The sequence below is a fragment of the Poecile atricapillus genome, chromosome 39, assembly GCF_030490865.1.
Source record: "Poecile atricapillus isolate bPoeAtr1 chromosome 39, bPoeAtr1.hap1, whole genome shotgun sequence".
Lineage (NCBI taxonomy): Eukaryota > Metazoa > Chordata > Aves > Passeriformes > Paridae > Poecile > Poecile atricapillus.
This window is the reverse complement of record NC_081287.1, coordinates 644,347-657,613: the sequence shown is the minus strand read 5'-3', so window position 1 is coordinate 657,613 and position 13,267 is coordinate 644,347. Positions and strand designations below refer to the sequence as shown.

Below are 13,267 nucleotides of genomic sequence, written 5' to 3'. Positions count from 1 at the left end.
ATGGTGACAGGGATGGGGACACGGTGACAAGGACAGGGACACGGTGACAGGGACGGGGACACCGTGACAGGGACAGGGACATGGTGACAGGGACGGGGACACCGTGACAGGGACAGGGACATGGTGACAGGGATGGGGACACGGTGACAGGGATGGGGACAAGGTGACAGGGATGGGGACACCGTGACAGGGACGGGGACACCGTGACAGGGACACGGTGACAAGGATGGGGACACGGTGACAGGGATGGGGACACGGTGACAGGAACGGGGACACGGTGACAAGGATGGGGACACGGTGACAGGGACGGGGACACGGTGACAGGGACATGGGGACAAGGACAGGGACACGGTGACAAGGATGGGGACACGGTGACAGGGACGGGGACACCGTGACAGGGACAGGGACATGGTGACAGGGATGGGGACACGGTGACAGGGATGGGGACATGGTGACAAGGATGGGGACACGGTGACAAGGACAAGGACACGGTGACAGGGACAGGGCCCACCTCAGCCTCCTGCTGTGACTCGCTCTGCCCCATGGCCGGGGCGGGCCGCGCCCAGCCAGAACCCTGCCAGAAACGGGGAAAAACGGGGAAAAAATGGGGAAAAATGGGGAAAAACGGGGAAAAAAACAGGGAGGAAACAGGGAAAATGGGAAAAAACAGGGGAAATGGGAAAAAAAATGGGGAAAACCAGGGAAAAATGGGGGAGGAAAGAGGGAAAAAACGGGGAAAAACTGGGAAAAAATGGGAAAAAATGGGGGGGAACAGGGAAAATGAGGGAAAATGGGGGAAAACGGAAAAAATGGGGGAATAACGGGAAAAACAGGGAGAAAACACGTGGAAACAGAAAAAACAGAAAAATGGGGGAAAATGGGGAAAAATGGGGGGAAATGGGGGAAAACGGGGGGAAATGGGGAAAAATGGGGGGAAATGGGGAAAAAACGGGGGGAAATGGGAAGAAAAGGGAAAAGTGGAGAAAAACAGGGAAAAATAGGGAGGGAAAAATGAGGAAAAATGAGGAAAAATGAGGAAAAATGAGGAAAAACGGGGAAAATCGGGGAAAAAAGGGGTTGGTGACAAGGAGGTGACAGGCAGGTGCCACCTCCCAGCAGGTCCTGCTTGTCCCCAAGGTGTCCCCAAAGCACTCGGGGAGCAGAGGGGACCTCGGTGTCCCCTCCCTTGGGGACAGGAACGGTGCCAAGGCCACCGGGCGCTGTCACCCGGCGCTGCTGGCACGGCCTGGCCCTGCCGTGTCCCCATTGTCACCCTGTCCTTGGCAAGGACAACCCCCCCCGGTGACAATTGTCCCCCTCATTGTCCCCCCCCAAATTATTCCCCCCCACACAGGGTTTTATTGCCCTCCCCCCAAACTTTATTGTCCCCCAAAATTAATTTATTATTAATTTATTGCCTCATTAAATTAATTTAGCTGTCCCCCCCCTCTGTTATTTGCCTTCCCAGGGTGGTTATTATCGCCTCATTAATTAATTATCTCTCATATATTAATTGCCCCCTCACAAATTACCCCCCCTAGGCCGTTACTGCCCCTCCCAGAATCATTATTATCCCCCGTTTAATTAATTACCCCCTCACATCTTAATTGCCTCCCCATGAATTGCCCCTCCCAGGATCGTTATTATCCCCTCATTAATTAATTACCTCCTCACAAATTAACCACGCCCCCCAGGCTGTTCTTGCTCCTCCCAAACCGTTATTACTCCTTCATTAATAAATTAATTATGCCCTCACACCTTAATTGCCCCTTCACATTGTAATTGCCCCCTCATTAATTATCCCTCCCAGGCCGTTATTATCCCCTCATTAATTAATTACCCTCTCACATCTTAGTTGCCCCCTCACAAATTACCCCCCAGGCCGTTATTGCCCCTTCTGAGATTGCTTTTACTCCCTTATTAATTAATTATTCTCTCACACTTCACTGCTCCCTCACATCTTAATTACCCCCTCAAGGCCTTAATTACCCCCTCAAGGCCTTTACTACCCCCTCAAGGCCTCTATTGCCCCTTCAGGACCTTTATTGCCCCTTCAGGACCTTTATTGCCCCCTCAGGGCCTTTATTGCCCCCTCAGGGCCTTTATTGCCCCCTCAGAACTGTAATTACCCCTTCAGGCCATTATTGCCCCCCTCAAGGCCGTTATTGCCCCCCTCAGGGCCGTTATTGCCCCTCAGGGCCTTTTATTACCCCCTCAGGACCTTTATTTCCCCCCCAGGCCGTTATTACCCCCTCAGGACCTTTATTACCCCCTCAGGACCTTTATTTCCCCCTCAGGACCTTTATTTTCCCCTCAGGACCTTTATTACCCCCTCAGGGCCTTTATTGTCCCCTCAGGGCCTTTATTGTCCCCTTCAGGCCGTTATATCCCCCTCAGGGCCGTTATTTCCCTCTCAGGGCCGTTATTACCCCATCAGGCCGTTACTTCCCCCTCAGGTCCGTTATTGCCCCCTCAGGGCTGTTATTGCCCCCCCCAGTCCGTTATTACCCCCCCTACTCCGTTATTGCCCCCCCCAGTCCGTTATTACCCCCCCTACTCCGTTATTGCCCCCCCCCATTCCGTTATTGCCCCCTCAGGGCTGTTATTGCCCCCCCCAGTCCGTTATTACCCCTCCAGTCCGTTATTGCCCCCCCCATTCCGTTATTGCCCCCCCCAGTCCGTTATTACCCCCCCCATTCCGTTATTGCCCCCCCAGTCCGTTATTACCCCCCCTACTCCGTTATTGCCCCCCCCAGTCCGTTATTACCCCCCCCAGTCCGTTATTGCCCCCCCATTCCGTTATTGCCCCCCCAGTCCGTTATTACCCCCCCCATTCCGTTATTGCCCCCCCAGTCCGTTATTACCCCCCCTACTCCGTTATTGCCCCCCCCAGTCCGTTATTACCCCCCCCAGTCCGTTATTGCCCCCCCATTCCGTTATTGCCCCCCCCAGTCCGTTATTACCCCCCCCAGTCCGTTATTGCCCCCCCATTCCGTTATTGCCCCCTCAGTCCGTTATTACCCCCCCTACTCCGTTATTGCCCCCCCCATTCCGTTATTGCCCCCTCAGACCCCGCCGCCCCCCCCCGCCTCCCTCTCCCCTCAGCGCTCCCCCCCCCCACCTGCCCTCAGACCCACCCCCCCCAAACCCTTCACTGCCCCCGGACCCCCAAACCCGGTGAAGCCCCCCCAGGACCCCCCCAAACCGAGTGAAGCCCCCCCCGGAATCCCTCGGGACCCTCCCCGAGACCCCCCGGCCCCCCCCTCACCGGCCGCCGCTCTCGCCCCGCTCCGGCCCTGGCGGCGGCCGCGGCCCCCGCGCGGTCATGGCCCCTTTAAGGCCGTCCCGCCTCCCGCGTGACGTCACTCAAGCGGCGCCAACGCCGTCGCGCCGCCGCCGCCATCTTGAGAAGGTCAAACCGCGGGGGGGGAAGCGCGCACGGCCGGGCGCCATCTTGGGTGTGGCGCGCAAAAGGGCGGGAAATGCGCGTGACGTCACTCAGCGCGCCGACCGTGAGGGAGGGGGAGGTCTCCCCGGCGCCATCTTGGGAGTGGCGGAGGGTGGGGGGGGGAGGACACCCCAAAATTTGTGAGGCGAACGCTCCCAAGGAAAGGGGGAGGGGAGGGGGGAACACCCCAAAATTTGTGAGGTGGGGTCTGTCCCCATGGGAATCCCGGGGTGGGGGAGGGGGAGAGCCTTGTGGGGTGTCCCCCGGGTCACCGCGGGGTCACCGCGGCGGGGACAGGAAACGAAACCCCCCCCGCCCCCCCCTTCATTTCCTCTTCACCCTCAGGGGAGGAAATGGGGACAAATTTTGGGGTTTTTGGTTTTTTTTATGGGGGTGACAAAACGCTGGGACATGGGGGAGGGGTCTCCAGGTGTGTGTCCCCCCTCCTCACCTTGTCCCCAAAACCACCTGGACACGTTTAATCCCCATTTTCCCAAAATTCCCAGTGGGAAAAATCCCCCCCCCCCGCCCGGCGAAATTTGAGGGGAAAGAGGCGAAAACAGCCGGGATTTAAAAAAAAAAAAAAAAATGTTTAATACAAGGTTGGGGAAGAGGAAAAGGGGGGGGAGGGGGATGGATTTTGGGGCAAATCCCGGGAATTTTGGGGAGGATCCCGGCGGATCCGGCCGCTCTGGGACGCTCCCCCCCCCCCCACTCCCCGCGTGGGAAAAGCCCGGATTTGGGGATTTTTGGGGATGTTTTGGGGGATTTTGGGGGTGTCCCGGTTGGTCCCGGGAGAAGGGCAGCCCGGGATTGCCGCTGGGAGCCGCCCACGGGCCCGGGAGGGGCTCCCGGGACTCGCCAGACTGGTCCCGGTGGTGGCCCCGGGGCTCGGGGAGGGCCCCACGCGTGTCCCGGCACACGGAGGGGACAGCGGGGACACCCCGGGGACACCCCCGGGACAGCGGGGACACCCCGGGGACAGCAGGGACACCCCGGGGACAGCGGGGACACCCCCGGGACAGCGGGGACACCCCCGGGGACAGCGGGGACACCCCCGGGACAGCGGGGGGGTGCGGGTGGGGGTGGGTGTCCGTCCGTACCGGGAGAACCGCGGGGAGCTCGTACCGTGGGGTGGCCGTGGGGTGACCCCAGGTGGCCTTAGAGTGACCCCAGGGTGGCCCTGGGGCTGTGGGGTGGCCGTGGGGTGACCCCAGGGTGTCCCCAGGGTGGCCCTGGGGCCGTGGGGTGGCTGTGGGGTGACCCCAAGTGGCCTTAGAGTGTCCTCAGGGTGGCCCTGGGGACATGGGGTGGCCGTGGGGTGACCCCAGGTGGCCTTAGAGTGACCCCAGGGTGGCCTTGGGGCTGTGGGGTGACCCCAGGTGGCCTCAGGGTGTCCCCAGGGTGGCCCTGGGGCCGTGGGGTGACCCCAAGTGGCCTTAGAGTGTCCTCAGGGTGGCCCTGGGGCCGTGGGGTGACCATGGAGTGTCCTCAGGGTGGCCCTGGGGCCATGGGGTGTCGCCAGGGTGGCCTCAGGGTGTCCCCAGGGTGGCCCTGGGGCTGTGGGGTGACCCCAAGTGGCCTTAGAGTGTCCTCAGGGTGGCCTTGGGGCCGTGAGGTGACCTTAGAGTGTCCTCAGGGTGGTCTTGGAGTGTCCATGAGGCAGTGGGGTGTCCACAGGATGACCACAGGGCCATGAGGTGGCCATGGAGTGTCCACAGGGTGGCCTTGGGGCCATGGGGTGGCCTTGGGGTGTCCATGAGTCCACGGGGTGGCCTTGGAGTGTCCCCAGGGTGACCCATGGACTTGGGGGTGTCCCCAGGGTGGCCTTGGGGCCACAGGGTGACCTTGAGGTATCCCCAGGGTGACCCATGGACTTTGAGGTGTCCACAGGGTGGCCTTGGAGCCATGGGGTGTCCATGGGGTGACCTCGAGGTATCCCCAGGGTGACCCACGGAGTTGGGGGTGTCCACAGGGTGGCCACGGAGTGTTCCCAGGGTGGCCTTGGGGCCACAGGGTGACCTTGAGGTATCCCCATGGTGACCCATGGACTTTGAGGTGTCCTCAGGGTGGCCTTGGGGCCATGGGGTGGCCTTGAGGTGCCCACAGGGTGACCTTGAGGTATCCCCAGGGTGACCCACGGACTTGGGGGTGTCCCCAGGGTGGCCTGGAGGTATCCCCAGAGTGACCCATGGACTTTGAGGTGTCCCCAGGGTGGCCTTGGGGCCATGGGGTGTCCATGGGGTGACCTCAAGGTATCCCCAGGGTGACCCACGGAGTTGGGGGTGTCCATGGGGTGACCATGGAGTGTCCCCAGAGTGACCCACGGACTTGGGGGTGTCCACAGGGTGGCCTTGGGTCCATGGGGTGACCTCGAGGTATCCCCAGGGTGACCAATGGACTTTGAGGTGTCCTCAGGGTGGCCTTGGAGCCATGGGGTGTCCATGGGGTGACCTCGAGGTATCCCCAGGGTGACCCACGACCTCAGACCCCCCACCCCCCTCACACACACGTGGTGCACTCTCTGGTCAACGGCGCCGTGGGCAGCTCGGCCGCGGCTCCGGCCGCAGCTTTGTCCAGCGAGCTGGACGTGCGTAACGGGACCCCCGCCCGGCCGGGGGGCCTGGAGCGGCGCCGGCCGCGGCCGCAGCAGCAGAGCACGCGCAGGAACTCGCCGCGCATCTCCTTGCTCCTCAGCATGTAAATCACCGGGTTGGCCGCCGAGTTGAGCGTGGCGAAGGCGAAGAAATAATTGGCGCTGTACAAAACGCGGCACGAGCGCACCGGACACGAGGCGTCCATCAGGAGGATGATGAAGGCGGGCGACCAGCAGACGATGAAGGCCCCCAGCACGATGGTGACGGTCTTGAGCAGCGCCAGAGTCTGCGCCGAGGCGATCTCGGCGTGGCTGGAGCGCACCACGCAGTAAATGCGCGTGTAGAGCCCCACGATGGCCAGCAGGATGAGGGTGAAGATGGTGGTGACGAAGAGCACGTAACGCTTGGAGTAGAGCGGCAGCACCGTGGAGCAATCCCCCAGATCGCTGATACAATTCCACCCCATGATGGGCAAACTCCCGATGGCGCCGGCGATCAACCAACAGGCGCCGATGAGCAGCACCATGCGGCAATTCTTATCGCTGCTGTACACCTTCACCTTGGTGATGGCCACGTGGCGCTCGATGGCGATGGCCAGCAGGCTGAAGACCGAGGCGGCCAGCGTGGCGAACGCCGTGCCCTCCCTGACGAACCACTGCACCGGCGTCAGGCGGAAGGTGGTGCTGCCCGACAGGAGGGTGTTGACCATGAAGGCGGCTCCGGCCAGCAGGTCCGAGGCGGCCAGGTTGCCGATGAAGATGTACATGGCCAGGTGGAGGCGTTTGTTGCGGCAGATGGACACCAGCACCAGGAGGTTCTCCAGGACGATGAAGCAGCAGAGGAGGACGATGAGGACGGAGCCCACCCAGCGCGAGGGCGCCAGGGCGCTGTCGGTGTCGCCCTTGGTGAAGTTGTAGTGCTCGCGGATCTTGTCGCGGTTGAAGTATTCCTTGTAGATGCTCCCCATGGCGGGGTGAGGGGGCCGGCGAGGCTCAGCGCCGCCGGGACATGGCTCCTGGGGACGGGAATGGCACTTTGTCACCTCAGTGTCACCTCAGTGTCACCTCTGTGTCACCATGGAGACCCCAAAGTGATAACCCACACCATTGGGACATGGCTCCTGGGGACGGGAATGGCACTTTGTCACCTCTGTGTCACCTCAGTGTCACCTCAGTGTCACCTCAGTGTCACCATGGAGACCCCAAAGTGATAACCCACACCATCAGGACATGGCTCCTGGGGACGGGAATGGCATTTTGTCACCTCAGTGTCACCTCTGTGTCACCTCAGTGTCACCTCTGTGTCACCTCTGTGTCACCATGGAGACCCCGAGGTGATAACCCACACCGTCAGGACATGGCTCCTGTCACCTCAGTGTCACCATGGAGACCCCAAAGTGATAACCCACACCATCAGGACATGGCTCCTGGGGACGGGAATGGCACTTTGTCACCTCAGTGTCACCATGGACACCCCCCCACACCATCAGGACATGGCTCCTGGGGACGGGAATGGCACTTTGTCACCTCAGTGTCACCTCAGTGTCACCTCAGTGTCACCTCTGTGTCACCATGGAGACCCCGGGGTGATAACCCACACCATCAGGACATGGCTCCTGGGGACAGGAATGGCACTTTGTCACCTCTGTCACCTCAGTGTCACCTCTGTGTCACCATGGAGACCCCAAAGTGATAACCCACACCATCGGGACATGGCTCCTGTCACCTCAGTGTCACCAGGAACACCCTGAGGTGACAGCCCATGTGGCTCCTGGGGACAGGAATGGCACCTTGTCACCTCTGTCACCTCAGTGTCACCATGGAGACCCTGAGGTGACAGCCCATGTGGCTCCTGGGGACAGGAATGGCACTTTGTCACCTCTGTGTCACCAGGGAGACCCCAAAGTGATAACCCACACCACTGAAGATGGCAATGTCACCCCCTTGTCACCTCTGTGCCACCAGGAACACCCCGAGGTGGCTCCTGAGGATGGGAATGTCACCTCATTGTCACCTCAGGGGGGGACAGGAGGTGACCGAAGGTGACAGGAGGTGACAGAAGGTGACATCCCTCCCCCTTGGGGCTGGCAGAACGAGGGACAGTGACACCGGGGGGTGACACCGGGGGGTGACACCGGGGGTCCCCGGGTCCCTCCTGGTCCCCCCCCCACCCTCCGAGAGCCCCGGGGCGGCACCGGGGGCCGGGGGGAGGAGCCCCGGTGGCCGCGGTACCGGCCCGGAGCCCCCCCGGGTACCGGAGCCGTCCCGGTACCGGTGTCGGTCCCGTCCTGCTGCGGTCCCGGTACCAGAACTCCCCCGGTACCGTCCTGGAGCGGTCCCAGAGCCCCCGGTGCCGTCTCGGACCGGTCCCGGTGCCATCCCGGAGCTCCCGGTACCATCCCGGAGCGGTCCCGGTACCAGAACCCCCCCGGTGCCGTCTCGGAGCCCTCTCGGAGCCCTTTCGAAGCCCCCGGTGCCCTCTCGGAGCGGTCCCGGTACCAGAACCCCCCCGGTGCCGTCTCGGAGCCCTCTCGGAGCCCCCGGAGCCGTCTCGGAGCCCCCGGTACCGTCTCGGAGCCCCCGGTACGGTCCCGGAGCCCCCGGTACTGTCTCGGAGCCCCCGGTACCCTCTCGGAGCCCCCGGACCCGTCCCGGAGTCCCCGGTACCCTCTCGGAGCCCCCGGTACCGTCTCGGAGCCCCCGGTACCGTCCCGGAGCCCCCGGTACGGTCCCGGAGCCCCCGGTACCGTCCCGGAGCCCCCGGTACCGTCCCGGACCCGTCCCGGAGCCCCCGGTACAGTCCCGGAGCCCCCGGTACCGTCCCGCCACCAGCCGGAGCCCCGCGCAGCCGCGCCCGCTGCCGGGACACCGCCCCTGGCTCCCGCCGCCCCGGGACCCCCCCGGACCCCTCCGGACCCCCCAGACCCCCGGTACCGGTGCCGGTAGGAGCCGCCGGTGCCGCTCGGAACCGGCGCGGAGCATCCGCCGCTTCCCCTTCCCCTTCCCCGCCCGCCCCCGGCTCGGGGCTGCCCCGGGCGGAGCCAGCGCCGGGAACGGGCGGGGCCGGGGGCGGCGGGACCCCCGGGAACGGCCCCGGGAGAGGCCCCGGGATCCAAAACCGGGATCCAAAAACCGGGAACGGCCCCGGGAGAGGCCCCGGGATCCAAAACCGGGATCCAAAAACCGGGAGCGGCCCCGGGATCCAAAACCGGGATCCAAAACCGGGATCAAAACCGGGAACGGCCCCGGGAGCGGCCCCGGGATCCCAAACCAGGAGCGGCCCTAGGATCCCAAACCGGGAATGGCCCCGGGAATGGTCCCGGGATCCAAAAACCGGGATCCCAAACCGGGAGCGGGCCCGGGAACGGTCCCGGGATCCAAAAACCGGGAGCGGCACCGGGAATGGCCCCGGGATCCCAAACCGGGAACAACCCCGGGATCCCAAACCGGGAACGGTCCCGGGAGCGGCCCCGGGATCCTAAACCGGGATCCCAAACCGGGAATGGTCCTGGGATTCCAAACCGGGATCCTGAATCAGGATCCCAAACCGGGAACGGCCCCGGGTCCCAAACTGGGAATTGTCCCGGGATCCCGAACCGGGATTCCAAACCGGGGTCCCAAACCGGGAACGGCCCCGGGATCCAAAAACCGGGAACAGCCCCGGGATCCAAAAACCGGGAACAGCCCCGGGAACGGCCCCGAGATTCCAAACCGGGAGCGGTCCCAAGATTCCAAACCTGGATCTCAAACCGGGAATGGTCCTGGGATTCCAAACTGGGATCCTAAACCGGGATCCTAAATCAGGATCCCAAACTGGGAACGGCCCCGGGATCCCGAACCGGGAATTGCCCCGGGAACGGCCCCGATATCCAAAAACCGGGAATTGTCCCGGGAATTGCCCCGGGATCCCGAACCGGGGGCCGGGCTTGGATCCCACCCCAGTGAATCCCACCGGGATCCGCCCCGGGATCCCCTCCCGGTTTTTGGGGGGGCTCCCGGGACCCCCCACCCGGGCTGGGGGAGGGGAGGGGGTGGGGAAGGGGCGGCCGGGGGGGGTCCCGGGGGGGGGATCCCAAAATATCCCGGAGCAAATTGGATCAGGGCGGAGCGAGCCGAGCTTAGCGCCGGCTTTAACCGCGGGGGCGGCTTCAACCGCGGGGGGAGACCCCCAAAACACCCCCAAAACCCAAAAAAACCCTCAAAATCCCGCCAGAACCCCCCAAAAACCCCCCCAAAACCCCCCAAAACTCCCAGAAAACTCCCCAAAACCCCCCAAAAACTCCCCCAAAACTCCTCAAAACTCCACAAAAACTCCTCAAAACCCCCTCAAAAACTCCCCAAAAACCAGCCAGAACCCCCCCAAAACTCCCCCAAATCCCCCCAAAACCCGCCAGAACCCCCCAAAATCCCCGAAAACCCCCCAAAAACTCCCCCAAAGACTCCCCAAAACCCCTCAAAACCCCCCAAAATCCCCAAAAAAACCCTCAAAAACTGCCCCAAAAACTCCCCAAAATCCCTCAAGAACTCCCCCAAACCCCCCAAAACCGCCCCAAAATCCCCTCAAACCCCCCCAAAACGCCCCCCGAGGGTGAGGGGGACGCGGCCCCCGTGGCGATTTTGGGGACCCTCGAAGGATTTGGGGGAGGTTCCCCCTCCCCCCCTCCCAAAAGACCCCTCCCCACCCCCCTCCAGCTGCGAGCCAGATGTTGGCGTGGCCGAAATGAGGAGGGGGGGGGACAATGAGGGTCGCAAAATGAGGGGTGGGGACACCCCAACCTCACCCCAAAAATAATCTCGGGACGCCTCATGCGCCCCCCACCCACATTTGGGGACCCCCCCACCCAAAATAAAACCCCTTGAGCCCCTTCCCGATGTCGCCGCGGTTTTGGGGACACCCCCGGGGGTCCCTAAATGTGGGGGAGGGGGAGCGGGAGGGGTACAATGAGGGGGAGGGGGGTGATAAATGGGGGGGGGTTAATTTGGGGAGGGGTCTCACCGGTCCCGGGGCCGGTCCCGGCAGCGCTGAGCGCCCGTCCCGGTTCCAACGGGAGCGGGGGAGGGGCGGGGCTGCAGCGGGGCCGCCCCCACCGAGGGGCGAGGCCACCGTGACCCCCCCCTCCCCCACCCCCAAAACCCCCCCTTTATGGGGAGGGGACACAAACTCCCCCTCCCCCAATTTTTGGAATTTTTTTCCCGATTTTTTGGGATTTTTATTCCCGATTTTTGCGGATTTTTTCGCATTTTTCGGATTTTTTTCCTCCATTTTTGGGACATTTTTTCCCCATTTTTCGGATTTTTTTCCCCCATATTTGAGATTTTTTCCCCCTCATTTTGGATTTTTTTCCCCCTCATTTTTAGGTTTTTTCCCCCGATTTTTGCAGATTTCTCCCGATTTTTTGGGAATTTTTTCCCCTCATTTTTGAGATATTTTTCCCCTTTTTTGCCGATTTTTCCCCCTATTTTTTGTGATTTCTTCCCTCCATTTTTGTAATGTTTTCCCGCCATTTTTGGGTTTTCTCCCCCCTCATTTTTGTAATTTTTCCCCGACATTTTTATCATTTTTCCCCCCATTTCTGTGATTTTTTCCCCCTCATTTTTATCATTTTATTCCCCACTTTTGTGATTCTTTCCCCACATTTTTGGGACTTTTGTCCCCCCATTTTGGGGCGTTTTCTCCCCATTTTTGTCTCTTTTTCCTCTCACTTTTAGGACTTTTCCCCCCCAGTTTTGAGGATATTCCCCCCAAAAAATTTTTGATAATTTTCTCCCTCAATTTTGAGGAATTTCCCCATTTTTGGGATTTTTTTTTTTCCCTCCCCGATTTTTTCGATATTTTATTTTCCCCTCAGCGAGGAATCCTTTGAAGGATTTGGGAAACCGGGAGGATTTGGGAAAGGCTCCCCCCAACACCAAAAAATTCCCAAAATTTTTTCAGGATGGGGTGGGAGGTTCCAAGGGGCCGGAGGAGAGATTTAATTGGGATTTAATTGGGATTTAATTTGGATTTAATTGGGATTTAATTTGGATTTAATTGGGATTTAATTGGGATTTAATTGGGATTTAATTGGGATTTAATTGGGATTTAATTGGGATTTATTTGGGATTTAATTGGGATTTAATTGGGATTTAATTGGGAGCAGGCACAGGATTCCCAACCCCTTCCCCCCAAATCCATGAGGAATTCCCGCCCCCGCTCCCGAGCCTTTGGAAAAATGAACGGGAAAAGAAAAACGAATTCCAGAGGTTTTTTTAATTCCCTTTCCTGCTCCTCGCGGAATTCCGGGAATTTCGGGAATTTCCCCCTCCGGAGCCGCGTTCCCGATGGGAATTTGGGGGGAATCGCTGGGGTGGAGCCCCCCACCCCAACAGGGAACTGGGAATGGGAACTGGGAACTGGGGACTGGGAATGGGGACTGGGAATGGGAACTGGGAATGGGAACTGGGAATGGGAACTGGGAACTGGGAATGGGAACTGGGAATGGGAACTGGGAACTGGGAATGGGAACTGGGAATGGGAACTGGGAACTGGGAATGGAAATGGGGAATGGGAACTGGGAATGTGGGAATGGGATAATGGGAATGGGAACTGGGAATGGGAATGGGAACTGGGAATGGGAACTGGGAATGGGAACTGGGAATGGGATAATGGGAATGGGAATTGGGAATGGGAACTGGGAATGGGATAATGGGAATGGGAATTGGGAATGGGAACTGGGAATGGGAAATGGGAATGGGAACTGGGAACTGGGAATGGGAATGGGATAATGGGAACTGGGAATGGGGAATGGGGATGGGAATGGGGATGGAAACTGGGAATGGGGATGGGAATGGAAAATGGGAATGTGGGAATGGGGAATGGGAACTGGGAATGGGATAATGGGAACTGGGAATGGGGATGGGAACTGGGAATGGGATAATGGGAATGGGGATGGGAACTGGGACAGGGGGGACATGGGGACACTTCCAGGCCAGGGGGTCCTTGAGCTGCCCCAGAGGCTCCGCCAGGAGCTCCCCAAAGCCCTGAGCGACCCCAAACCCCACCAGGAACCTTCCCCAACCTCGTCCCCGGCGTCCCCCAGAGCCCCCGGATGCTCCCCCCACGTCCCCAACCACGGGGGGTTCCTTCAAAACCTTTATTTTTGGGGGATTTTGGAAACACAAAGAGCAGCGGGGAGGAAATGCAGACCCCGGGGAACCGGAGACCCCGGGCAGGAGCGTTCCCG

The 13,267-nt window shown here is 60.7% G+C and overlaps 2 protein-coding genes and 1 long non-coding RNA gene across 4 annotated transcripts in view; 1 reads left to right on the top strand and 2 right to left on the bottom strand.

Annotated features, from left to right (window-relative positions):
* PNPLA6 (patatin like phospholipase domain containing 6) overlaps positions 1–3,355 on the bottom strand; it is a 33,383-nt gene extending 30,028 nt beyond the window's left edge. Inside the window, 2 exon segments of the mRNA XM_058861752.1 lie at positions 512–574; positions 3,269–3,355. Coding sequence (XP_058717735.1) covers positions 512–544 — 33 coding nt within the window. The 5' untranslated portion in view covers positions 545–574; positions 3,269–3,355.
* A 1,466-nt stretch (positions 3,356–4,821) lies between these two features.
* LOC131591340 (uncharacterized) lies at positions 4,822–5,402 on the top strand. The gene is made up of 3 exons (XR_009280329.1): positions 4,822–4,963; positions 5,067–5,210; positions 5,290–5,402. It is a non-coding gene; the product is annotated as an uncharacterized LOC131591340 (long non-coding RNA).
* S1PR2 (sphingosine-1-phosphate receptor 2) lies at positions 5,366–11,094 on the bottom strand. Of its 2 annotated transcripts, none has more exons than XM_058861843.1 (3): positions 11,041–11,094; positions 5,750–7,060; positions 5,366–5,451 (listed from the first exon to the last, which is right to left on the bottom strand). In XM_058861843.1, exon 2 carries the CDS (start codon positions 7,010–7,012, stop codon positions 5,951–5,953), a length of 1,062 nt encoding a protein of 353 aa, XP_058717826.1. In that variant the 5' UTR covers positions 7,013–7,060; positions 11,041–11,094; the 3' UTR covers positions 5,366–5,451; positions 5,750–5,950. The 2 variants fall into 2 exon arrangements, with proteins under 2 accessions (XP_058717826.1, XP_058717824.1); XM_058861841.1 differs by lacking the exon at positions 11,041–11,094 and adding an exon at positions 8,979–9,053.
* Between the last annotated feature and the right edge of the window lie 2,173 nt (positions 11,095–13,267).